Source organism: Sorex fumeus, unplaced genomic scaffold (assembly GCF_029834395.1).
Source record: "Sorex fumeus unplaced genomic scaffold, SorFum_2.1 ptg000018l, whole genome shotgun sequence".
Taxonomy (NCBI): Eukaryota; Metazoa; Chordata; class Mammalia; order Eulipotyphla; family Soricidae; genus Sorex; species Sorex fumeus.
In genome coordinates, this window is record NW_026606075.1 from 22,882,776 (window position 1) to 22,908,674 (window position 25,899).

A 25,899-nucleotide genomic window follows, 5' to 3' on the forward strand; every position below is an offset into this window, starting at 1 on the left:
CAGCTGGTTCTGCATTTGCTCTGAGGATAGAGAACTGAACTTAAGTTGCAGAAGAATAGGAGGGCCACTTATTTCTCCAACTTCCTCCCTTCAACAGACTTGTTCAGAGACGCAGAACCCACAATTGAAAAGAGTGGCTCCTACAATAGATTGACTTTGCCCATAACATCTTCCTCCATTAGTCACAACATTCAGTCTTAGAGTGATAATTTGAGGAGTTGGAATCCTCTGTGGTTAAGAAATGAAGAAAGGGTAAAAATTAGGTAATGGATCCAGGCATTATAGCTAACAAGTTTCCCCAAAAGATTTACTTGACTTTTATCTTTTTTATTTAGCCTTTGTTTGAGTCTTTCCAAGTTCAGGAGACACAATTGGAAATTGCCGTGGGCTAGCAAGCATTTTTTTTAAAAAAGGAATCACTCATTCTAATAGAACTAAGGGACTTCATTGCGCCTAGGTACTGCATACTGCTATGATTTAGAACACACTTCATGTGTTGACATGAAACGGTAATCACAAGACGGTGGGAGCTGACACAGTGGTTAGGGCACATGTGTGTACCCAATCCATGTTCAATCTCTGGCACTTGCAAAGCCTACTGAGCATCATCAGGTATAGCCCTGAAGGGTCCCCAAGCAGCACAGGGTTGGCCCTGGGGGTCCCTGGTACTGCTTCCTTGGATCCTAGGGATTAGAACACCTACCAGATTGGCTGAGTGGCTCATAGACCCCTGAACACTGCTTGGAGCTTCTTCCTGCCACACACTCAAATATCTCACAGGAGCTGCTTCAGGTTTACAAAATAACTAATCTTGGACATTAGTTCATTACTCAATCTAAAAAGAGTAATTTGAACCAGGAGATGGGTGCGAGGTGTCTGCCTAACTCATGCATAAGTGAGACCCAAATTCAATCACCAGCAATTCCATGTTCTACTACAAGATGCAGGTCTGGGGGCCCTGGAGCAGAGCAGCATCACATTGCTGGGACCTACTTCCCGGATGACCAAGTGGTCAGGTATTGTTGGGAGTGATCTCTGGGCCCTGAGCCCTGTTTAGGAACAAGTATAGGTAAAGGTAAAAGTATAATGCATCACATTTCAAGTTAGGTATGCTTATATTAAATGTAAACTAGGGAGAGGGTTTATCCCGAGTCAGTTGTTTGTTGTGATGATTTCAGATAACACAATGAAGGACTTTGTGGGTTATTTTCATAATTAGTCATTTCTGTGATTTTAGAAACCATGCTTTTTTAAATTTAGAGACAACCCTAATATCCCTTCCCCCCCATTTAAATAAGATCAGAAAAATACAAAATAGTATATAATCCTAAACTGATTAAACTGATTTCCTAAGAAATTCTGAGTTTTGGTTTTCTGTCTTATGAGAATATTTAGTGAAGTGTACTTATTTGGATTTAGGAGATGTAGGTGTTATTTTTGCTGTGTCCATCTTAGCTCTCAACTCCCTGGAGATCATTTTTCTTATCTGGAAAATATGGAGTTTGTGCTGAATAATAAGACTCTTTGTAGCTCCACATTTCTTTGACTAAGACATTCGTGCTCATTACAATAGCTTTCTAACTTGGCAAATGTGCATTATATGCACTAACCCCATCTGCTGATAGAGAGATTAATCTTGCCAAACACTGTTTTGCAAGCTGCAGGAGCTGTTGTTTAAAAACGCTTTTTAAACCTACAGGCTTTTATGAAAAATGCATGGATTTGAGAAAGGGGGAGAGGGAGACTGATAAGAGGATAAGGTAAATAGTAACAGGGAAAATCAAGAACTAGAATTTAGGTCTCTGTACATGCAGGCTACAGCTGTGCTTCCCATAGCCTTATTTAGTATAGCATAAAAATACCTATATTTTATTAATTTCATTCATAGAAAATACATTATGTGGCTTAAAAACTTACCAAAAGGCTTCCATTGAATATCCCTACACACACACACACACACTCTTTGATTTTGATCCTTGGGCATCCAGTTCTCTATATTTGAAGGCAAACAATATTTTCTGAGTTGTATATATCCTCCTGAAAGGATTTTGTGATTATTTTACATTAAACCATAATGTTTATATTATTTTGCACCTCATATTGTGTTTTTTGTTTTGTTTTTACTTAACACTTGAAAACAATATTTTTTCACCAGTCACCTAACGATAAACAAATAGGTTGTTTCTAGTCTTAATGTAGCAAAGGAAGCTTGTACAATTTTGTACATTCCAATTTTACCCATTTTGAATATTTTTATAGAATAAATTCTTCAAGGGTCTATGAATTTGTAATTTTGATTAATTTTTCAAATTGCACTTCCATAGATTGCCAGTAGGATATATTACTTGTTTCCCTATACTCTATTTTTCAGTTACATTTTGCATATCATATAATTCATTTTAAGTTTACAATTCATTGGTCTTATATCTGCAATGTTGTACAGCCATAATCACTGTTTATGGAAATTTCAGAATATTTTCATCATCCCCACAAAGTAACCCCATAATCATTAGGATTCATTCCTCATTATGTTCTTCTTCCAGTCTCTGGGCATGACTAATTTACTTTCTATCTTTATGAATTTGCTTATTATGGGATATTTCATATAAATGGGATTTTTTTTAATCCATGGTGCAATATGTATCATTCCTTTTAATGGTAGAATACTATTCCATTGTGTGGATATAGCATTATTTTCTTGCACAGTTGTTAGTTGATGGTCAATGAGTTCTACTTTTTGGCTTATCAGTATGCTATTGTAAATATGAATTATCTATCTATCTGTCTTTCTATCTATAGCAACTCTGCTAAACATTTTGATGAGCTATCAAACTATTTCTACCAACAATGTATGCAGGTTTCTATTTCTTCATACCCTATCCAAGCTTGATAGTATCTTTATTTTTTTTTAATATAGTCTTCTAGTCATACTAGGGAGAATTAAATAACATCTTGTTATATTTTTAAGTTTCATTTCATAAGCTCCTACTAATAAAGAACATCTTTCCATGTTTTGTTGCTTTTTTGGTATACATATATTCATGCATGTATATGTTTATATATATTTTTGGAAGTCTTGATTTTCATATTTGAGATAAATTTGTTCATTTTGGCAAAAAAAGACAGTTGAAATTCTGATAGATATTTCATTGATGTAAGGCCATTTGGGAAATATTACCATCATACTAATATTATGTTATTTTTTGGTTTTGAGCTGTACTCAGATCTAACTCCTGGCTCTGCACTAGGGATCACTGTTGGTAGGGTTGGGGGACCATAGTGCTGAGGATTGAATCTTAGTATGCTACATGCAGGACAAACACCCTACTTGCTGTACTATCGCTCAAGCCTCCAATATTACTTTCTTAAACTTATGAATATGATATATTTCTGTTTATCTAAATAAACAGTCTCTTTATTTCTTTCAACAGTGTTCAGTAGTTTTCAGCATATGTCTTGTGCTTTTTGGGTTACATTTGTTTCTGTTTTAACAGTACTCTGATTTTTAATATATGTTATATTTAAATATAAATATAATGGTTTTATTAGGTTTATGTGTGCTTGCTTTGGGTTATATTTGTTTCTGTTTTTACAATACTCTGTTTTATATAAATATAATTGCTTTATTAATTTTATGTGTGCTTGCTCATTGCTAATATATAGTAGTACTTGTGTATTTATTTGTCTTCTGCAGTCTTGGCTCAACTATTCATTCTAATTGTGTGTGTCTCTGTGTATGAGAGTATGTTCCCAAGGGATATTTAGGGTTTTTCATAATACAAGATCCTGTCATCTGAAAATAGAAATAATTTTGTACCTCTCTTGCTTTTCATTTCATTTTCTTACCTCATACCTAATTTCCCTTACTAGAAGCAATGATCCAAGTCTAAAAGAAATAGCAAAGGTTAGTTATTCTTTCCTTATTCATGATCTTAAAGGAAAAGTTTCAGCCTAACACTATTAAGTATTGCTGCTAGCACATGCATTTATTCTTTCATTTGACAAATACTTAATGAGCAACTGTCTATACTAGGCATTGTACCACACACTGATAATCTCCTGATATTTTTCTGCAAGGGTGGAGAGAGGGGATGGAGTGACCATCATCCCAAAGACCCTGGGAAAAGAGAGCTTCCAACAGTGGTAGGGACAACAGAAGTGAAGGCTCTGAGGCAGCAGATGGGTTTGTTCTAGATCTGGGGGATTATTGTGGCTAGCTTGGGGAAAGGAAGGAGGGGATACTCTGTGCTGAGAGCTCAGTGAGGCCTGGTTTCCTCTACAAGATCTTCTGCTCTTGGGAAACAGTAACTTCACCTCAGTTTATTTCAGTTTTCTCCATGATGTTACATTACAGGCTGAAGAATGCTTCTGACTTAACACTATACTTAGAAGAGAATTTTTTTAAAAGCCCACAATAGGATGTCAAATGATATTCTTGATATAAAGATTGTTTCAATTGATCTAAAATTTGTATTTTCTCTCTTCTTAACAAAACTAAACTTTTAAAAAATTGTTCTGGGGGCTGGAGCAATAGTCCAATGGTTAGGGTGTTTGCCTAGCGACCTGGTAACCTGGGTTTGATTCCCAGCATCCAATATGTTCCCCCAAGCACCGCCAGGAGTAATTCTTGAGTGCATGAGCCAGGAGTAACCCCTGTGCATCTCCGGGTGTGACCCCAAAAGCAAAATAATAATAATAATTGTCCTTATGGGGGCTGTGGCTGGAGCAATAGCACAGCGGGTATGGTGTTTGCCTTGCACGCGACCGACCTGGGTTCTATTTCTCGACCCCTCTTGGAGAGCCCGGCAAGCTACTGAGAGTATCTCGTCCGCATGGCAGAGCCTGGCAAGCTCCCCATGGCTTATTCAATATGTCAAAAACAGTAACAAGTCTCACAGTGTCATCTGGTTACTGGTGCCCGCTTGAGCAAATCGATGACCAATGGGAGGACAATGATACAGTGCAGTGCATGGGAGCTATGGTGACTGTATAGGGGATAGGCTTCTTGCCTTGCACACATTTGACCTGGCTTTGATCCCTGGCATCCAAAATGGTCCCCTGAGCACTGCCAGGAGTGATCATGAGTGCAGAGCCAGAAGTAACCCTGTGCATTGCCAGGTGTGGCCCAAGAAAACAAAACAATACAAAATAGTATTAATTTAAGAATCTAAAGGAATCTTTATGTAAAGGATCCTTTACATACATCCTATAGTTCAAACAGAAGGCTTTAAAAGTGTTACTGTAATTCACTTTATTGAAAACAAAATAATTGCTTCCTATCTGCATTTCTACCACACCCTATTTGTTGTCTGCTCTGAGCTCTGCCTGCTCCCTTAGTTTGCACAGCTTGACTTTAACCCAGAAAAACACTAGACATTGAACAACTTTTGGGCTGAGCACTTTACCAGGTAAGTTGGTCCTGAAACGGCTCTCATTCCTGACTGCATAGGGTTGACTCATTCTTCTCAATCCCCCTGTTTCTTTTTCGGAAATTTAGAAGATTGAATGATAACAGATGGTTTTGGGCCTCGTGGAAACACTGGCTTCTGGGAAACCAGGAAAGAAAAGTCAGTTTGGTCCTCAACAGGGACCATTCTTACCTTGGGAACTGAGGGATCACTCCACCAGAACTCTATAAACCTTGGCAGAGGGTAGCAACCATGAAAGATGACTCCAAGGCTCCATTCTTAAGGGACCCAAATAACATTTTTCTTAATCATATTGCTAAGTGGACAAGACACTTTCATGGCTTTTCACTCACCCCTGAAGCAGAACCTTGGACAGGAAATAGAAGAAGAAGATTGTGCCAGAGCATTGTGAATAATTTTGGACATTTGCTCAAGTTTGCTTTGAAAATGTGAGCAGATGAGACCTGTGGCGTCAGGCAGAATAGAATATTGTGCTGTGACAAGGAAGGCAGGTGTTATGTGGGAGGAAGTCCTTTATGCTTTTTCTCACTCTTGCTTCTTTTTTATCATCATCCCTGGACACACACACACACACACACACACACACACACACACACACACACACACACACAGAGGCAAGCATGATTGTCTCAATGCACTGGACATAATCTTTGTTTCTCCCTGATTCATTGAAAGTGAGGCAAAGAGGAGGACAGAGCTGGAAGAAGTGGACAGAGTGCTTTGGGAAGGAGGCATGATGCAAATTTGGAATGTTCCTGGGACCACAAGGGCCTCCCAGGAGTGAGATCACAGAGGCCAAGTACTCCAGAGGCCACTGGTAGCACCAAAGAAGAAACATGGGGTCTTTACTCCTGTGTTTATTGAAAGTTTAGGGGGGTGGACACTGTATGCAGTGGCGCCAGGTGACAACCAAGATTCCTGCCGCCGAAAACACCCTAGGGCCCCCACTTGTTCTGATGAGCTTTTTATTTCCTCTGGATCCAGGTTTCTTTCCTCAGCCTAGCCAGTCTCAGCACTGAAGGGGTGTCTGGAGATGCTATTGGCAAGTATTGAAATTATCTTAAAGAAACAGTTCCATGCTTTGCATCATTCACTTCCCAATAACTGAACATGAGGAAATAAGGACATAAAATTGAGACTAAGTGAAATAACACTCATCAGCTAATGGGATTTTTTAGTTGATTGATTTTTGAGGTTTGTTATTTCAAGAATCACTTGCAGCATAAACTGTGACTGTGTAGTAAGGCTCTTTGTTTCTGTTTTCTTAATCATATCATTTTGTTGAAAAATTCCTTTTACTCTGTATTTTCCTTCCTGTTCATTTTAGGGTTTCGGTTGGTTGTATCATCTGAAGAGCAGGGGACACTGAAACAGTTCTGGCCTTGTTTATGCATTTTACAAACGACGTCCCTTTGTGGCTTTAGTCAGAGATTTACACTCTTCGCTAATCAGCACCAAAATAAATAGAACCTTAAAACTGTCAAGGACACCAGCCAGTTCTGCTGCCTGGGCTCTGAAGGGCCAGGCCAGATGGTAGTGCCAGGCCCCTCGGACACATAATGTGCATTCTGTAGCTCTTGGCTTTGAAAGCCTGGGCAGCTGACTCCCTTTTAGAAGGCTTAAGGGGAGGGCAGAGAGCAGATTATTCACTACCCATTTGTTCTGTGGGCGATCTCTAGGAAGAACGCCTGAAGTTCTGCAAGTGGTACTTGAGCATAGTATATTTTGCCAGGGCATAGGACGAAAATTCCAAAGTTCTGGCTACCTACCATTGGGCCCTGCGGTTGTGTTCTATCATGAAACTTCTTTGAGGCTCTCTGGTAGGTGAGGTAGTTGGGCAAAACTGCCATTTTCCTTGCATTTTCAAATATTGTGACAGAAGGTGTTGCAGAAATGTGTGGGTGCAATGAAAATATCCTCTTGCATAGGACAGACTGAGAGGACATAAGTTTCTGTTCTGGTATTATCTCAGCACTCATGAAGTGAGGGGGAGAAGGAACATCAGTGGCCTGGCACGTGGCCATAGTTCACCTAAGTGTTCACCTAAGAATGATAGTGGGCTGGGCCTCCAAACAGAATCCTTGGAAAGTCTGAACTGGACAAACTTTTCTGTGGGAGCTTCCCTCTTTTACACCCCCCACCAGGAGGTTGGTTTTTGAGCATTAAGATTGTGAGGCCATAGCCTCTCCAGGGGACACAGTAGCTCCTGGGACCAAATGAAACTTTATAAGCCAGGAGACAGGTTAAGGAGTTCTCATCACCTATCTCACGAAAAAGAACTGAGGCAACTTATGAAATTTTCAGACTCTCTGTGCAGTAGGAAATGGAAAAGTACTGATTGCCTCGGGATTCCTGATGGCAAGTGAAGTGGTAAGAGAGAGGCTGGAATGCTAGGGGTGACCCCAAAACAAAACAAAAATTGATAAGAGAAGCTGGTTTTGTTTTTAATTTTATTTTAGTCACCATGATTGACAGGTTTACTAGACTGTCAATGGTTGAGTTTCATGCATACAACACTCTAACACCACTCTGCCCCCCAGAGAGCCTGTTTGCCATCATGGTTGTCTCAGAGTCTCTCCTTCCCTCTTACCTCCGTGCCCCTCAGACCGCTGTCCCCTCATCTCCCTGTCATGGTAAGGTTGATTCTTTAGTCCAGTTCTTAGATTCTGTTGTGTTGGGTCATTTGTCCCACAAATGAGAGGGATCATTGTATTTCTCTCCCTCTGCTTAATTCACTTCACTCAGCAGGATACTTACCGGATCCATCCACCCTGAAGCAAATCACATGATTTCATCTTATTGCCATTATATTTCATTGTGTACCATAGTTTCTTTATCCAGTTCAATCTGGGGTTTTTTGTTTGTTTTTGGTTGATAAAAAGGAACCACCTACACATTGTAGAAAAAAAATCATCTCTTTGGACTTTCCTATTTTATCTAGCATACCTTTTCCATTCACACGTTGGAGATACTTTCCCAAACAGGATCATTGGAATGGGGAGTTGTTTCAGATGCTCTTATTTTATCAGTGGATGCTAACGGTTTCGTTTGATTGCTTTTGGGGCCCTGTTATCATCCTGTCCATGAAGCATGTGGCTATATAATTCTGTGCTAAGCTAAAGTGCTGGATTGGAACCAGCACAGTGTCGGGCTGTTTACTGCTTTTCTACACATTACAGCTTCCTCACTTCAAATAGTGTTTGAACAGACCAACAACGTGTTTTCGACTGCCATCCAGAACTTGGCTTCCGCTTCCCCAGTAACACCATAAAAATGCTTTTGTCAAATAAATTTCAGGAACTGAAAGGAACAAATTCCCTACTCCATATGATTATAGATAATAGAGGCAGACTTCAGCTGACCACCTGGCTGGATGCCCATGGAAGAGCGAATCACACAGCCTCCCTTGGCAGTGCTTTATAGCCATTGGAGTTAATTCTCCACATGTGATGAATGCATTTTCCATTTAAAGAAATTTGCACAGAGCATTTATCTCCACTGGGTCTTTTGTGTTCTATAAAAAATCTCTCTCCTTATCCTGCTCTGTTGCCAATTAGCGTATATTATCACATTTTTGAACCCAGGATCATTTTTTTTTTGATTGAATAAACTTCCAGTGCTAACCAATAGATGAGTGGCCAGGACCCTGTAATTTCTCTGTATGTGTGTGTGTGTGTGTGTGTGTGTCTGTGTCTGTGTCTGTGTCTATGTGTGTGTCTGCCTGTATATGCTGTCTGCTGTCTGCTTTCTTCCCCTTGTCAGCCTTGATATTGTCACGTCTTTATCACTCAGGGTCCCAGCTGGAAAAAGATGGCACACTCCAATTAAGATCAGTTAGGAAGTTTATACATAAAGAGACTAATAAGAAGTTAGTGCATGTGTGACTATAAACGAGGTAGTATGGGGACTCAATAGAATTGCTACTACCCCTAGACTAGAAGGGGGTCGGAAAAGGGTTGTCACCTGAATCCCAAGAGAGTGTTGTGTAGCTAAGACTGCCTTTAGAATACTATGCCGTGAAAGCCTAATGCCGTGGCAGGCAGAGACCACTCATCACTGAGTCCTTAGACCTCCTCAGGGCCCTTTATTGACTGAACCAAATCAGAAGGCAGAAAGCCAGGGTTCTTTTGGTTTTCATTTTGGTATGTGTGTGGATATGGGTCAGAGGAGAATTGACAGGCCATGATACTTGGCCAGCTGAGCTGATGGCTCATTTCTTGGCCTGGTGAGGCAGTGATATTCGGGCCTAGAGGTGCTGGAGGTCACCAGGGTCACCCCTGGTTGTTCTCTAGGGGGCTTCCAAGGCAGTATCCAGCAGTAGGGTAGGCAACTTTATGGTGACAGGGTTAGACCTCAGGACCTTGTGCATACAAACCTGCAACCCTGACTCTGACCCATTTTCCACATCTTGGTATCCTTTTGGGGTAATGCAGATGGAGAGAAAGCCAGAAGGCAGCATAGTTTGGAGGTGAGCAGGGACAGAGCAAAGGAAGCAGGAGGAATCCCAATGTAGGTGTCCAATTGCTTCTAGCAGAGGAATGAAAGTCTCAATGGAAAACATTTGTTTTTCAGCATCTTCATCAATTGACTTATAGAAAAGTATACCTACTTAAAGTATACTGTTTGATGGGTTTTGGTATGTGCATGACCTTGAAACCATTGTTGCTGTCAGCAAACATAACCATATAACCATCATCTTCAAAATATATCCACTTTATTTTTTATGAGAGCCCATTTTTCTTTTCTCCAGAAAGATATCATGAAATCAAGAAGTAGCAACGTTTAAATGTTGGTGTGCAAACAAAGTCCAAGATAGTATGGGAGCTTACTAAAAGGCTATTTACTGTAACTTAGAATAAAACAGGGGAAATTTTGTGAATTTGAAGACTTCCCCCTTCCATGTTATTTTTTGTTACATACTTAAAACAAAAACAGAAGGGTCTGTGAATCCATATGGTCTGAGAGGTCAGCATTCTGAATCAAAGATGATTAGTGATAACTCAGTCTTCCATTAGAACCGATATAAATGTAAACCAGTATTGCTAGCATGCTCTATACATCAGTTTTCTATAAGCTTTGTGCTGTGGACCTGTGGACTGGCTCCTGTTCTGCAAAATAGTCCATGGACTGGCAGTTATAACTCAGGTGACTGACTACAGGTCTGCAGTCTTTCTACACCTGTGAATTGGTACAGGTCTGTGGACCAGTGGGTGAAGACCACTGCTTTATGTTATCTTCACATGCACTTGGAATGCTCTGGGGTAGCCGGGTTCAGACACAAATTGTCTGTAGTTTCCTCTGGTGTCTTTGAGTGATCACATGAAATAAAGGTGGTCACATGAGATATGGTGTTGATAATGGTTCTTAAGGTTATTACTGTGACAGTGGGTGGCTGATCAATATGTGCTTGATGGTACAGTTGGGATGGGATTTAATTCTGAGATTTATGATATAAATAAAAACCAGGAGCCTGGGGGATAGCTCAAAGGACTGAAGCACATGTTTTGCTTGCTGAGCCTTGGGTTTGATCCCTGGTACTGCATGGTCCTTAAGTACCAAGCCAGACATAACCTGTGAAGACTGTTTTGGATGGGCCCAAACTCCCAAAATTAAAAATCAGTGAAGTAAAAAGCAAGTCATTCTTTTGCAAAACCCTTAAAAAAAGACATTAGTCATCGCTTGCTACCTTCCTCAGAACTGATAAGGATGCCAGAGAGCTGTGATCTGGGTTGAGAACTGGTGCTCTGAACCTTTGGTGTCCTAAGATCTCAATGTATTTTAGGGACAAGAAGAATAACCCACTCTAAGAAAAGCTGGTATGTGGTACAGAGTCTGATGTGAGACCAGCCCCACCCCCACCTGCTCCCCAAACCCCTCATCAATCAAAGCAGACCAGCTTCTAGGCCAAGGAGAAAGGGGAATGTGACATTTTGTGAGGGGCAGAGAAGAAAAGGAAGGAAACCTCTGAGGACCCCAGCCTCCAGCAGGGGTTACAGCAGCCTCCAGTAATTTCACACTTGTGACAATAGCCACACTGGTTTCTATGCTGTGATTTACATCCAGTGGAATTAAAAAAGCAATATCCCTTCCATGATACTGCCGAGAAAACCTTCCAAAATTCTTCAGGCTGTGAAGAGTACAGAAGGTCTTTCCCAAAAAATACCAGCCTCTTACATGCACAGAAATGGGAGCATCTTTTTCTTACAGATCCACCACTCAGATTACGGCTACTTTTTTTTAAGGTATAAAGTGAAAACTTAATGGTTTCTGACATAGACCCATAATAACTATTTGTTGAGGCCTGTTTATATCTGTCACTTTATTTAAATCAGTGGATAACAGACAGACATTTCAGGATGAGCCTTATATCAGCAGCTCGAGGATAGAGCTAATGCATTTAAATCTACAGATAAGTCCAATCAATTAGGCAGTCACTTTGGAATTTTTCAGCGTTGTTAATTCTTACTTTTATGTTTATCTTCAAGATTCGCACAGGGTTGCAGCACCAGATAATCTGGCCCTGCCAGCCCAGCTGCGTCCCCCTGGATGAGAAACTCCTGCCCCAGCTGCTGAAAGAAGCAGGCTACGCTACCCACATGGTCGGAAAGTGGCACCTGGGAATGTACCGGAAAGAATGCCTTCCCACCCGCCGAGGATTTGATACCTACTTTGGTAATGGAAATGCATATGTTTCTTTAACAAGCCAACCAACTAACTGACTGCAGCCTTCCCATAAAAACAAACCCAAATACAACCAAATGAAATAACTGCAAACTTGAACCCAGAGCGAGTCCACAGGCCCCATCGTGGGCCTGCTTTTCAATGGCTGTCCAAGGATGGTGAGATAGGATAGGCAGGCTTGCACGTTGCCCACCTGAATTTCATCCTTGGCATCCCATATGGTCTACTGAGCCCTGCCAGGAATGAACCCTGAACACAGAGCCAGGAATAAGTCCTAAGCACCGCTGGATGTGAAAACCCAAACAAACCAATGGTTCCTCCCTTTATAAACATGGTCCTGCACTCCCCAGCCAGCCAGGTGCTGAGTGCTTGCAAAGACTTTGCTGTCTCCAAGACCAGTGGATGGTAGAGACCTTATTACCAAAAGGAAATCCAATGGAGCGATAGCACAGCACGCAGCCAACTGGTCCAATCCAGGTTCGATTACTCTGCCCCTCTCAGAGAGCCCAGCAAGCTACCGAGAGTATCTCGCCCACACGGCAAAACCTGGCATGCTGCCCGTGACGTATTCGATATGCCAAACACAGTAACAACAGGTCTCACAATGGAGACATTACTGGGCCCACTTAAGCAAATCACAAACAACGGGAGGGCAGTGACAGTGACAATTATAAGATAAAACACAATATTTTTCTTTTGCAAAGGTGCCTAACTATTTGTTTCCCTCTGTGGATTGGTTCAAGATGTTGTTGTTGTTGCTGTTTGCTTGATTTTCCTGGGAAAGGGAAAGAAGGCTCTTCTTTTGGCATCCTTACCTCCTTGTGTGAGAAATGATTTTAAAATGATTTCAATGATTTCATCAGTTCCGAAGATAGATTTAAAAAGATAAAACTGGATGGTGAATAGTACATGGCAATAGGGAAGACTATAAGAAATCAGAAGTATTTTATAGGGAAGACTATAAAAAATCAGAAGCATTTTATAGGGAAGACTATAAGAAATCAGAAGTATTTTATGGACTTGGTAGCCCTACAGAAAAAAAAAACTCTATAGTTTTTCTTTAAACGTGCCCATTTTACACCTGTTATGAACTATCTCTTAATTAACAATCCATTTACCTCACCAGTAGTCACATGAAATTTAGTCATTTACGTCCTTCTCTCCCCACCATTTGACTCTTCGTTTATTTTAGAACTTGCTATTGCCACAAAGTCCACGGATTGAAAAAAATGTTAAAAATAAATAGCATGAAAATTCTAGGGTGAACAGAAAAAGATGGAGTAGCTGCATGGCATGGAGGTACAAAACCTGCAGAGCTTGGGTTTGCTTTGCACTGAGCTCCAAGAATCAAGAATTTCTTTGTCTGGTGGGGAGGGGGTGGGATTAAGAAAGAAAAAGGCCTCAAGAGTCACATTATTAAAGAGTTAAATGGAAACCAGATGCTTTGGAAGAGCAAAATACCTTTGTGAAAGGGTAAGAGGGTAACATCCTCAGATGTGTCCTCTTTGTGATGATGGTTTTCCTGCAGGGATTGTTTGAGGCTTCCACCCCGTGTTACTCCAATCATGGTCAGAATGCCCACGTGCACTGCAGTGAAAGTGAGAGGGGATCAAACATGCAGTTTTAGTACACTGTTCTCTTGTGCCTTGTTGGACCCAGGCTTGAGCTGAGAGTAAGAAGACGGGAGATCAAGTGCACCCTTGCCCCATCTGGCTTCTCCAACAGACACGGCCAGACAGTTGTGGCATTTTTTTCTTGGTGAAGCGAGAACTATCCTCAGTGTTCTCAAACCGCTATTAAAAATTGGACTTGGAAGGGTGGTAGAGATAGTACAGTGGTTAAGGCACATTCTTTGCACAATGCTGACCTGGGTTCAATCCCCAGCATTGTGTGTGGTCCCCTGAGCTCTGTCAGGAGAGATCCCTGAGCACCACCCGGTGTGGCCCAAAATTGTCAAAAAAAAAAAAAAAAGAAAGAAAGAAAGAAAGAAAAGAAATAAAAAGGGCCTTTGGGGTTAAATCCTCTTCGGTCATCTTAGAAATTCTAGCAGGAAAAACAGTCTTTCTTCTTTGACAATTTCCAACCAGAACTGAAGGTGGATTGGTATGATGGTAATGAGGGTAACTATAGAGATTTTGACTTTTCTCTTAAGAGTCATGTGTGTTTAAATTTGTTTGAGGGCTGGAAAGATAGCACAGAGGTTAAGGCACTTGCTCTAGATGCAGCTGCAGCTGCTATGGCCCTGGTTTCAATCTCCAGCATTACATATGGTCTCCTGATTACTGCCAGGAGTCACACCTGAGAACCAGGACTAGCCCCTAAGCAAGCCACGTGTGGCCCCAATTCACCCCTCAATAAAATGATATTCATTTGAATAGAAGGTAGAAATGACACACATTTATGAGAACTAAAAAGGTTTACCTGGAATTTAGAGTAAGTCTACTTGTATTCATTTGGAGGGAGGCTTACCTACAAGTCAGGTGTTTGTGTACGACCGTGGCAACTATGTGATTAGATGTTCTGTTACAAAGCATTCAAGGGACCATAGCAATATTTCTGCTGTTAGAGCACTTGCCTTGCACACGGCTGTCCTGGATTTGATCCTGGGCATCCCATATGTTCCCTGAGTACCACTAGAAATGATTCCTGTGTGCAGAGGCTTGAGTAAGCCTTGAGCATCAATAGGTGTGGCCCCAAAACTCAACAGAGTATTCAGATGATTATGAGGATGCTGTACAACTTTATGAACATACCTAAACCACTGAATTATGCACTTTACATAATGACTTAGAAGGTCATTATTACATCTCAATACTTACATCTCACATCTCAATAAAACTGTTAAAGCACAAATTTGGTTGTTTAAAGATTTTCCCCTTTTAATCAAAAACAAAGTACAGACTATAGTTTTTTTTCAGTCTCTGCAGATAAGTTAAAATTTGTAAATTACTATTATGAAGCGATATCCACATAATTGCCATGGTTGTCACATGGTTGCTTAGTTATCAGTTTGGCATGTATTTAAGTAGGTGATTATATTGTTAGAATCATCCTATTTATAATATCTGTTTGATATTCATAGTTTTAGCACCTTTTAATTATGTTTATCTTATTTACCCAAACTATACTTTTTAAAAATTTCTTTAACTGTTTTAATTTTTACAATGTTGTTGGGGCTGGAGCGATAGCACAGGGGGTAGGGTGTTTGACTTGCTCGTAGCCGACTTGGCCGACCCGGCCGACCCGGCCGACCCAGGTTTGATTTCTCCGCCCCTCTTGGAGAGCCCAGCAAGCTACCGAGAGTATCTTGCCCGCATGGCAAAGCCTAGAAAGCTACCCGTGATGTATTTGATATGCCAAACACAGTAACAAGTATCACAATGGAGACATTACTGGGCCTGCTCGAGTAAATTGATGAACAACGGGAGGACAGTGACAGTGACAATGACAATGTTGTTCACAATAATTTATTACATTCAATATTACAACACCAATCCCACCACCCTTACTTCGAATTTTCCCAACCATCACCCAGGCCTGTCTTAATAGCAGGTCCTAAATAATTTATTTTGTATTTCTTGTTATGAATAATCTGCTAAAAATGATCAAAAAGGTTTCATTAGAAGAAAGTTTGTGAAGATTGTTGTATCTCACCCTGGAGCCATTAAGCCCTTGTATGAGAGATTACTAATATGTTGTTATAGGTTGAGCCTTGTGTGTGTGTGTGTGTATATATATATATATATATATATATATATATATATATAATCATCAAGATCAGTTGCTTTTCTCTTTACACCCCATCCAAAGAGGTGTGCTACTCCTGCTTCATCAGTGGCTTAGAGAATGAGATGTCTCTGCAGGAATTCTAAAATTTTAAATGGGGTGATTTTTAACTGGGTGATGATTTTGGGGTCTGAGGCATCTCTGCAGCTTGTTTAACTCTTCTTGGTGAGTCTCTGGATCATGGCCATTAATGAGCTTATATGGCGCCAGAGGCAGTTCAGTTCATGAGTGTTACTGCCAGGCTCCCAGAAGAACAGGGAGGTTGGAGGACGTTGCACATTCCTGACTCCATGAGAGCCTGGAGATTTTGGTCACAAACCCTGCATACCTGAGTATTTCGACTGATTCCCTCATGGATGAGGCTCACACAAACCTGTGGAGATTGACACTAAGCATGGCAATGAGTAGGTTCTGGAGGTTTTCGGCTGCTGAGGCTCTGTTTGGGTTGGTGGTGGGCTCACCCGGCCCCCTCTGGGGTGCCCCTGTAAAAATGTTTATATTTACAGGAACTGTGATTCCTTAAGCTTTAACAGCATGTTGTTAAAAATGCATAGAACTCCCATATAGATACATTTATTCCTTTAACTGGCCAGCACTGGATTTCCTTTCCTATTCTATACATATGAGAGAAAATGTTATGACTTAAAATGTTATCTAACAACAAGATCAAATATTGTATTCAGGACTCTGAATTTGCTCAATAATGGAAAGGGGGAATTAATTTAAAATGAACTTATTATGAAAGCAGTGGAAGACCTTTAATTGTAATTATGGAGAAAGTTCAGGACTAGGGAAAGGACTAGGCCAATTTTGTTATCCTCACTTAAAATATTTTTGGTGGGTTTTAGGCCACATCAGGTAGTACCCAGGGTGTATTCCTGGCTCTGTGCTTTGGGGTCACTCCTGGTGCTTGGGAAATCTCATACAGTGTTGAGGTGGTTAATTGCATACAAGGCAAGCATCTTACCGCTTGTACTATCTCTGTGTTCCCATGTCACCCCCTTTTTGCGGGGGTCACACCCAGTGGTTCTCAGGGCTTCTGACTTTGTGCTCAGGGGTCACTTATTCGGGACTCAGGGGGTACCAGGAACAAAATCCATGTGCTGTGTGCAAGGCAAGTTCCCTACCTACTGTACTCTTTATCTGCCCCATTATCTCCTTCATTTTCAGATTACAATGCAGTATTTATCAAAAGATAGCTGGAGACCAGATCAGCTCTTTCTTTCAACTGCTCTATAGGAGTACAATTCACTTCACATACCATAGAGTTCAGCCAACTAAAGTATATAATTTAATGATTTTTTTTTTTACAGAATTCAGAGGGTTTTGATGCTCTTATCACAATTCAATTTTAGAACATTTTTATAACCCGTAAGAAAAACACAGCTCCATTAGTACCATTTTTGCTATTTCCTCCAGCCCTGTCAGCTCTGGGCAACCACTAAGCTACTTCTTGTCCTTATAGATTTACTTATTTTGAGCCTTTCATCCCATACATAGAATCACACATCGCATACTGCAGCTGATTTTGGAGTTTTAGGAAAATATAGAACAATCACAGAAATGACGATTAGTGAAGAAAAACCCATTTCTTTCATGTTTAAATCTAAATTGGGGAATAAACAGTTGATGTCCTTTAAATCTGGGGCAAAAATGACATCGCTGTAGGCAGAAAAATCTAATTTTCAGTGCTGCATGTTAGTTTGATCTCTGTGGAGTTTTCTGACTAGAGACATCATGGAAAGATTTGTGCCTTTCACCAGTGGGTGTCAGCATCTGACCGAAGATGAATCCTCCTAGAGGCACTTCATAAATAACCTTGAAACCACTCTCCCAATGTCATTGTCAACATTTTTTAGTTCTGTGTTTCTTTCTGATCTCTTTAAAGACTAAACTTGAAACAAATCACAGGAACCCTGTACCATCTCTGCCATAAGATAGATTTTTAAAAGAATAAAGTGTCATCACTTTTATTAAATTTGAATTCTGATTTTTAAAACACTTTTACTTAGAATCTCCTACTTTGAGAGTTACATGGTAGAGCTTTGTGTTCTGAATACCTGATTGAGGCATGAACTCGAATTTTTCTACAATAATATGTCAATGCTGTCAAATATAGAGATGTTAAGAATGGTGTTCTGATTAATCTTGTCATCTTATTAACCTTGTCACGGGTAATCAATTGCATTAGGTAATTAAATGCTGAAACATTTGTTTGTTTAACCATTTTTATGCTATGCTGACTTCTTTCTCTCCCATTCTTGTAGGATACCTCCTAGGTAGTGAAGATTACTACTCCCATGAGCGTTGTTCAGTAATCACTGCTCTCAATATTACACGGTGTGCTCTTGATTTTCGAGATGGTGAAGAAGTTGCAACAGGTTATAAAAATATGTATTCAACAAACATATTTACACAAAGGGCTATAGACCTCATAACTAACCACCCACCAGAGAAGGTAAGCCTGTTATATTGTTATAAAATTGTGTTAACATAGCACTTATTTAGATGAGACTAAGGAATAACCACTGTTATTAGATTTCTAAAAATTTAAAACAATTCCCCTAGAATTTATTAGATTTCTCTTTAGAAAGCTAATAAATTTCTAGGGGAACCGTTTCAAAATTTTTAGAAGATATAAGAATCAGTTTGGGAAGATTTTTAAACAAAAACTCCTAAAGCCCACCTCTAAGTATGATTCAGTAGGCCTGGGGAAAATAGATACATAGGTTTTTCATTCCCTTTCATTTTTGCGGGGACCAAGCCCTGCAGTGTTCAGTGCTCAGGAGACCATGTGGTGCTAAGGATGGAACCTGAGGTTCTCACAAAACATAACTCCATCCCTGGGAGCTATCTCCTTAGCCCCATATGTCAGTATTGTAAAGAAATTCATTAAGAGCGATTCACATGCAAATGCATCCAGATCACACTTTGAAGCATACTGTGTTTAAAATGTTTCCAGAGAAATAGTTTTATCATTTTGTTATACTATATATATGTATATATATGCTGTAAATAGTAAAATGACTTAAAAATCAATTCTTATCTGTATGAGAATTTCAGTTTTGGTAGGAAAAGTGGGGGAGGTACACCTGGCAGTGCTCAGGGTTTACCCCTGGTGCTGTACCCAGGAATCACTCCTGGTGGTGCTTAGGGGGACCATATGGGATGCCAGAATGCCTGGGTCAGCCACATGCAAGGCAAGTGCCCTACCCACTGTACTATGGCTCCAGCCTCATATGAAACTTACTTCTAGCAAACTTTCTGTTACGGGATTGACAACTCTTAAATTCAGGTCTGGTTCTTTAATTTTTCATTTTCTCCCTCAAGATTATCTTGACTGTGAAAGATATTGTGTTTGCTTGTTTCAATTTTAGAATCAGCTCATTTCTGCCATTAAATAAAGTGACTGATTGTATTTGAAGTCACTGGCTCTTTGGGAACTATGAGAGTGAACATCTTACCAGTATCAAGTCTCCTGGTCCATAGACATGTTGTAATGCTGAGCCTTGTTTGGCATAGTCACCATACCGAAGCAGTGGTGTGTGTCATGTGCTGAATCTTTTGGCTTTTCTACAGCTAGGAATTTCTGTAGAAATTTTTTTTCTGCAGGAAAATCTTTCAGGCTTGCTCATCAAGCCCGCGCTTCCCATGCATCTAGCTTACTCATCTTGGATTTCTTTGCTTGCTATTTCCACTCTAAAGAAGCCTGTGCTCTCTCTTGAGCATGTACTTCTTTCTTTCATTCTCTCCTTTCACATCTTTCTAAATAAGTTTCAATAAAATTTTTCTTGCTTCAGGCCGCTCTCCACATGCTTGGGCGGAGCCTCTTTTCTGGACCGTGCGACACTTCATAGGACACACCCTACCCATACTTGAAGAATACCACACCACATTTGATGGGGTTCAAAGTAGTAGGCAACCAAACTTAGAGGGAAATATACATATGTCTATATATGTATACGTATATGAATATTTACATATATATATAAGCACACAAGGATCAACCTTTAACAACATGTTAGTGATCGCTTATAGAAGGTCTTATTGATCCCTGTTGAAATAGAATAATCTTCACACTCTTTCCTCTAAGGATACTTTGTTGTAGCATTTTCAGCGGTTTTTCATAACAAACTATCAGTCACGGTCACGGTCCTCCCGTTGTTCATCTATTTGCTCGAGCGGGCTCAGTAACGTCTCCATCATGAGACTTGTTGTTACTGTGTTTGGCATATCGAATACATCACAGGTAGCTTGCCAGGCTCTGCCGTGTGGGCGAGATACTCTCAGTAGCTTGCCGGGCTCTCCGAACAATACAAAGTTTATTATTTCAGTTCTGCTTTTGGGACCCCTGGATTGGGGTTCAGGATGGATCATCCTAACTATGGTGGTGGGAAGGTGTAATGGTGGTGGGATTGGTGTTTGAATATTAAAGGTAATCAAATATTATGAGTTACCTTGTAAAAAAAAATTTAAAAAACTTTTTTTTTTTTTGTTTCACCAAAAAAAGTGAGCAGGGGGGCTGGAGAAAGTGTAAGTCGTTTTTTGTTAAACTATAGCCAATATTATCAACTAAAGTTTAAGCTTGATCACTTGATCATTTGACTTCCCGTTAATCATTGATTTGCTTGAGCGGGCGCCAGTAACGTCTCCATTTGCCCCTGTTGTGTGCTAGTGTAGCCCAATGGCTTCTGTTCCTTCTAGGAACATGAAGAGCCTCAAACCGATCATTCAGGGTCTTGACAAAGAAGTCTGACCATCTCATAGGTGGGCAGCCATGCGATCTTTTGATGTCCCTTGGAATCCAGCCGGTAATGGCTCTAGTCCAGCGGTTGTCTCCAAATCCCATTAGTGTCCAGCCCATCTAATTTTCGATGCCTTGCCAAAAGAGAAAGCATCCCCGAATCTTGATCGTCAACGAAGGTTGGAACTCTGGATTCTTTCTCTCATTTGAGTGAAGCGTGATACTCCAATCACAGCTCTTTCGATTCCTCTTTGGGAGACCCAAATAGCGTTCTCATCCTGTTTTTGTAGGGCCCAGGTCTCTGAGGCGTATGTTAATGCAGGAAGAACAGTGGAATCAAAGAGATATTCCTGGAGCCGGAGGTTCTTCGTCCTCTTAGCTATTTCTTTGATGCTCTTGAAGGCGTTCCAAGCTGCTCTCTTCCTCATGCGCAACTAAGGTGCCAGGTCATTTGTCATGTTGACTTCTCGACCTAGGTACATGTAACTGTTGCATTTGGAGATGGTCGTTCCGTTGAGAGCAAATGGAGCGTCAGGAACGAGGCTGTTTCTCATAAACATTGTGTTCGTGAGATTCAGCTGTAGTCCGACCTTTCCACACTCATGGTCGAAGTAGGCCAGCATTTGTGCTGCTTGGCTAATGTTTGGTGTTATTAGAACGATGTCAAGTTTAAGCTAAATTCAATTAATTCAGCTTTAAAATACCTTTAAATTGAGTCCATTATTTGTGTTGCTGAACTTTCAACTCAGACCATGGCTTAGACCATGGCTAAGAACTGGGTTAGTACCCCTATGAAATTAGTCCTTCAAGGGAGGTTGCAAATTACAGAATGTACGGTGTGATCTGCTTCTTCCAATTTCCGACCTTCTCTCTCTGACAGTTGTTGAGGGTTGCTAGGGGTGACTGCTGCTTCTCTCAAGTGGTGAACCTACTGTATATACCTCTTTAGACTTGGTACCCAGCTGCTGACTCTCTTTGAGGTAATCTCTCTTTGTCTACTTTCACCTCATGCAGGGGTGTTTCTCTGGTGCTGTCCTCAGCTTTACCCCCTTTTTGGCTTTTCAACACTCTCCCTCTTGCATTGGCTATGCTGGCTGTGGAACATGGAAGAAATTGGAACATTCTCTCAAAAATGAGTACCTTTAAAATCTAGATCTGGAGGCTGGAGCAATAGCACAGCAGGTAGAGCGTTTGCCTTGACGTGGCCAACCCGGGTTCAATTCCCAACATCCTATATGGTCCCCTGGGCACCGCCAGGAGTGATTCCTGAGTGCAGAGCCAGGAGTAACTCCTGTGCATCGTCGGGTGTGACCCAAAAAAGAAAAAATAATAAAAATCTAGATCTGAACTGATGCAATGCTACTTGGAAAGTTAACTGCTAGTTTGTTGATTAAATTTTCAGGTATTTTCCTTTTTCTTTTTTTGTAAACTTGGTGTTTTTTTTATTTTTTTAGCTTTTTGGTCACACCCGGCGATGCACAGGGGTTCCTCCTGGCTCTGCACTCAGGAATTACCCCTGGCGGTGCTCAGGGGACCATATGGCATGCTGGGAATCGAACCCGGGATGGCCGCGTGCAAGGCAAATGCCCTACCCGCTGTGCTCTCTCTCCAGCCCAAACTTGGTGTTTTATATATACAGCCCAAACCCCAAAGAGCAAAGACTTAAGGAAACTGTGATGGTCACCCTGTCCTTTTAGGTAGGCACTATCTACAGATGAGCGAACTAGTGCAGAGAGACTAAGTCATTCATTCACAATCACAGAGCAACTGAATCAGAACTTAAACTGAACTGCTGGATGCCATAGCTCAGAGCACTTAACTAGCCTCACGGGTGTCAGCTAACGTCCTGAGATTACAAGCCGCAGGCTAGAATTTAGCTCACTGGCTTCAGTCCTGTATATTAGGATCATGGGGGACACTTACAAGAAATACGAAGGCCAACAGTGGTGATTTATTAGTCAGAAGTGACTTCCTGCCATAAGCATTTAATTACCCCTTCCCCTCGACCCCCCACCAGTAATTCTGGTGTGTGGCCACTGTTGATTCTCCTCAGATATCGAGGGTCACAGCAAAAAGCCTTTACAAGTGTGGAGTAGAACATGATTTAATCTTCAATAACTACAATATGCCTTCAGTAAAACTTTGTTCCCATTAAAGAACAATGGTGTATTCTCTCAGTGTGCCCGTCACAGCGAGTGGATAAAAGAAAGCAGCTGGGGTGAAGTCGTTGTTGGTGGGTGGGCTGCCGTCGCGGGCATGGTGGGGAAAGCACCAGGATTGAGAAGGAGCCTCAAAGCCCTCACACCACGCCAAGCAAGCAGTTAGCACAGTGCTGCTCGTGGAACACGTGAAGGAAACAGCCAGATGAGAGGGCAGTCATTTCTACAAAGTATTTTATTTATTTAATTTACTAAATCATTTCCTTAAGTGTCTGAAATATCCTCTGTGAAACACCCAGCAGTGCTCAGGGGCTCTTCCTGGCTCTGTGCTCAGGAATGACTCCTGACACGGCTTTGGGGGGACCTTACATAGCACTAGGGATATGGACTGGGGCCAGCTGCATATAAGGCAAGTGCCTCACCCCCACTACTCTCTCCAGTCCTCTGAAAAATAAAAAAACTTTTTTTATTTTTTAGAGCCCCACCTGGTAGTGTTCAGGGCTTACTCCTGATTCTGTGCTTAGGGATTACTCTTGCTGGTACTCAAGGAACTGTATGTGATGCTGGGGAGCAAACTGGAGTTGGCAGGTTACAGATCTTAACCCCTGTACTAGATCTCTGGCACCCTAAATTAGTCTAGAAATAGCATCCAACTAGGATGCTAGGACCAGCATCCTTCAAGTTTCGAGCCTAGGCACAAAGAGATGAAATAATCAGCAGCCAAGAGCTTGCCTTATAAAGTTTAAGGCAGCCAATGCAATGTTCACACTTTTCCTTCTCGGTTTTGTGGTGGACTGTGTTGCAGGAACTGTGCTTTTCATCATTTCGTCCCAGCCCTGAATCTCCTTCTGTGTATGTTTCTCCGGTGCCCCATATAGACTGTAACACAGGCAACTTGTTCTAAGATGGAAACCATTAAAGAAATACACACAAAGTATCCACCGGCTAGCTCAAAACTATGTCTGGTTTAAAGACCACTTGAAGGGGGGAAACATATGGAGCTATTTTGTAACAGAAACCCAGTTGATGCTGGTGTTCCTACTCACTGCTGATGGCAACTGTGCAGTGCTGGGAAAGAAGGTCTTCTCCCTTCAATTCCCATGACACCAGTGCTACAATGTGATGCCAGGTATTCAGTTAGTGTCTTCTAGTTACTATCATCTCTCTTCATCACTTTGCAGAACAAAAACATATATCCTAGTGCCAGAGTGATAGTACAGTGGGCAGGGTTCTTGCCTTGACTGCAGCCAATCTGGGTTTGAATCCTGACACCCCATAAGGTCCACTGAACTCACTACGAGTGATCCCTGAGCCAACAGGAGTAAGCCCTGAGTACCACTGGGTGTGACTCAAAGGGTAAAGCAAAAAAAAAAAAAACCAAACAAACAAACCCCCAAAACAAAAAAACAAAAAACCCCAAAACAACCCCCCCACAAACACACACACATAAAAAAACAACAAAACAACATTTCTTTTCATATACCTACTGTACTGTACCAGGAGTTCAGAAGTTTCTTTGGGGGTGAGGGAAGGGATTGGGGCCACATCCTATAGTGCTCTGTGGCTACTCCTGGTTCTGTGCTCAGGGATCACTCATGCTGGTGCTGGGTGTAAGGGACATATGTGGTGCAGGGGATTGAAGCAGGATCAGCTGCATAAAAAGCAAGACCCTTTAGGCCTGTACTCTCTCTCCAGCCCCTCGTCCTTAAACAGAATGTGAATTTCTAGTGATAGACTCCTTGCTTTCTCTCCAATAACACTTTCAAAAGAAGAGTTGTAATTTGGGAATCAAAGAAGAGAATGGCAGTTTCAAAGCACATCATATGATTTTCAAAACTGTTTACTTTTGATGAAGAAAATACACTAAGAGAATGAAAATAGGCTTTCTTCCATAGATGGAAGCCTGCCTCATGAGCTGGGGGAGAAGGCAGCTGGAATAGAGAAGGGATCACTAAGTCAGTGATAGTTGGAGGAATTGTTCGGGATGGGAGATGTGTGCTGGAAGTAGATATAGGACCAAAATTGATAGCCTCTCGGTATCTATATTGCAAAGCATAATGCCCCAAAGTAGAGAGAGAAATTTCTGCCATAGAGGAAGGAGGAGGGTTGGGAAGGGCAGAGGGGATACTGGGGAAGAGAGGGCTCTTGAGTGCAGTTGGAGAACCTTGTTCATTGTTCTTTTGACAGAACAGCACTCAATTATTTTCCATTTAAAAACAGAACGAAAATGTTTCACACCTGGCTTTAAGGGAAGGTGGCAGGGGCGGATATATTGTTTCATGAGTATATGTCCCCTTATTGTGATGGCACTTCGTTTTTATGAAATCAACAGAAATACTCTCAATATGGTGCACTGGCCTTTAGTCCATTTAAATGAGCTGTTCATCCATCAGTTTCCTGCTGATGGAGAGAGTGATGGGCACAGAACCCTGTTGGTTTTATGCTAAATGACCTGGGATAGCTGGTGAAATGGGGAGATGACCTGTTGTTTCCTAGGAACAATTGTGGAACATTTTTCTACAGGTGAGACCAGAGAGGACGCGCAGTGGCAGCGTGTGTTTCATGGGTGTGAGGTTCTGGGTTTGAGGCTAACAACAGGACAAGAAGGGAGGGGGGATGTTTTGTTAGTGTTTTGCTATATTTTGCAAAAGTAGAATGATGTCCATACTGAGCATATGAAACCCTTTGAGGATGATTTCAGACTCTTATTTCTCTTTCCCTGTAGAGGTTCTGGGAGCTCTTTCCTGCCCTCCCTGGCTCTCAGAATTGGTCACGTACTGTCTTCTCTTTCTGTTCTCACTGTCACCCTTGGGCATCTATGTCGCTGTGACTGGCCAGGTCAGGCACATGGGATAGCTCTTTCATACCCCCATCCCGTTCCTGAGAACCCAGACCAAGAACTTGCAGTTCCCAGACCCACACTGCTTGTAGAAATCAGCCACTTAGTGGCAGTGGGAAGGAATTTTGGGAAGGAAGGTCTTCGTTTCTCACACTCGCCGTTAGGTACCAGATGGAGTATGGGCTTGGCATTAACAGTGGCTTTATATTTTTTTAAAATTTTTTAATATTTTTATTAGTGAAACACCATGAAGTACAGTTG

General features: G+C 41.3%; 1 protein-coding gene across 1 annotated transcript in view; it reads left to right on the plus strand.

The window, feature by feature from the left end:
* ARSB (arylsulfatase B) overlaps positions 1-25,899 on the plus strand; it is a 198,495-nt gene that overhangs the window by 1,812 nt on the left and 170,784 nt on the right. Inside the window, exons 2-3 of the mRNA XM_056112471.1 lie at positions 11,915-12,101; positions 18,164-18,354. Coding sequence (XP_055968446.1) covers positions 11,915-12,101; positions 18,164-18,354 — 378 coding nt within the window. The remainder of the gene's footprint in view (positions 1-11,914; positions 12,102-18,163; positions 18,355-25,899) is intronic.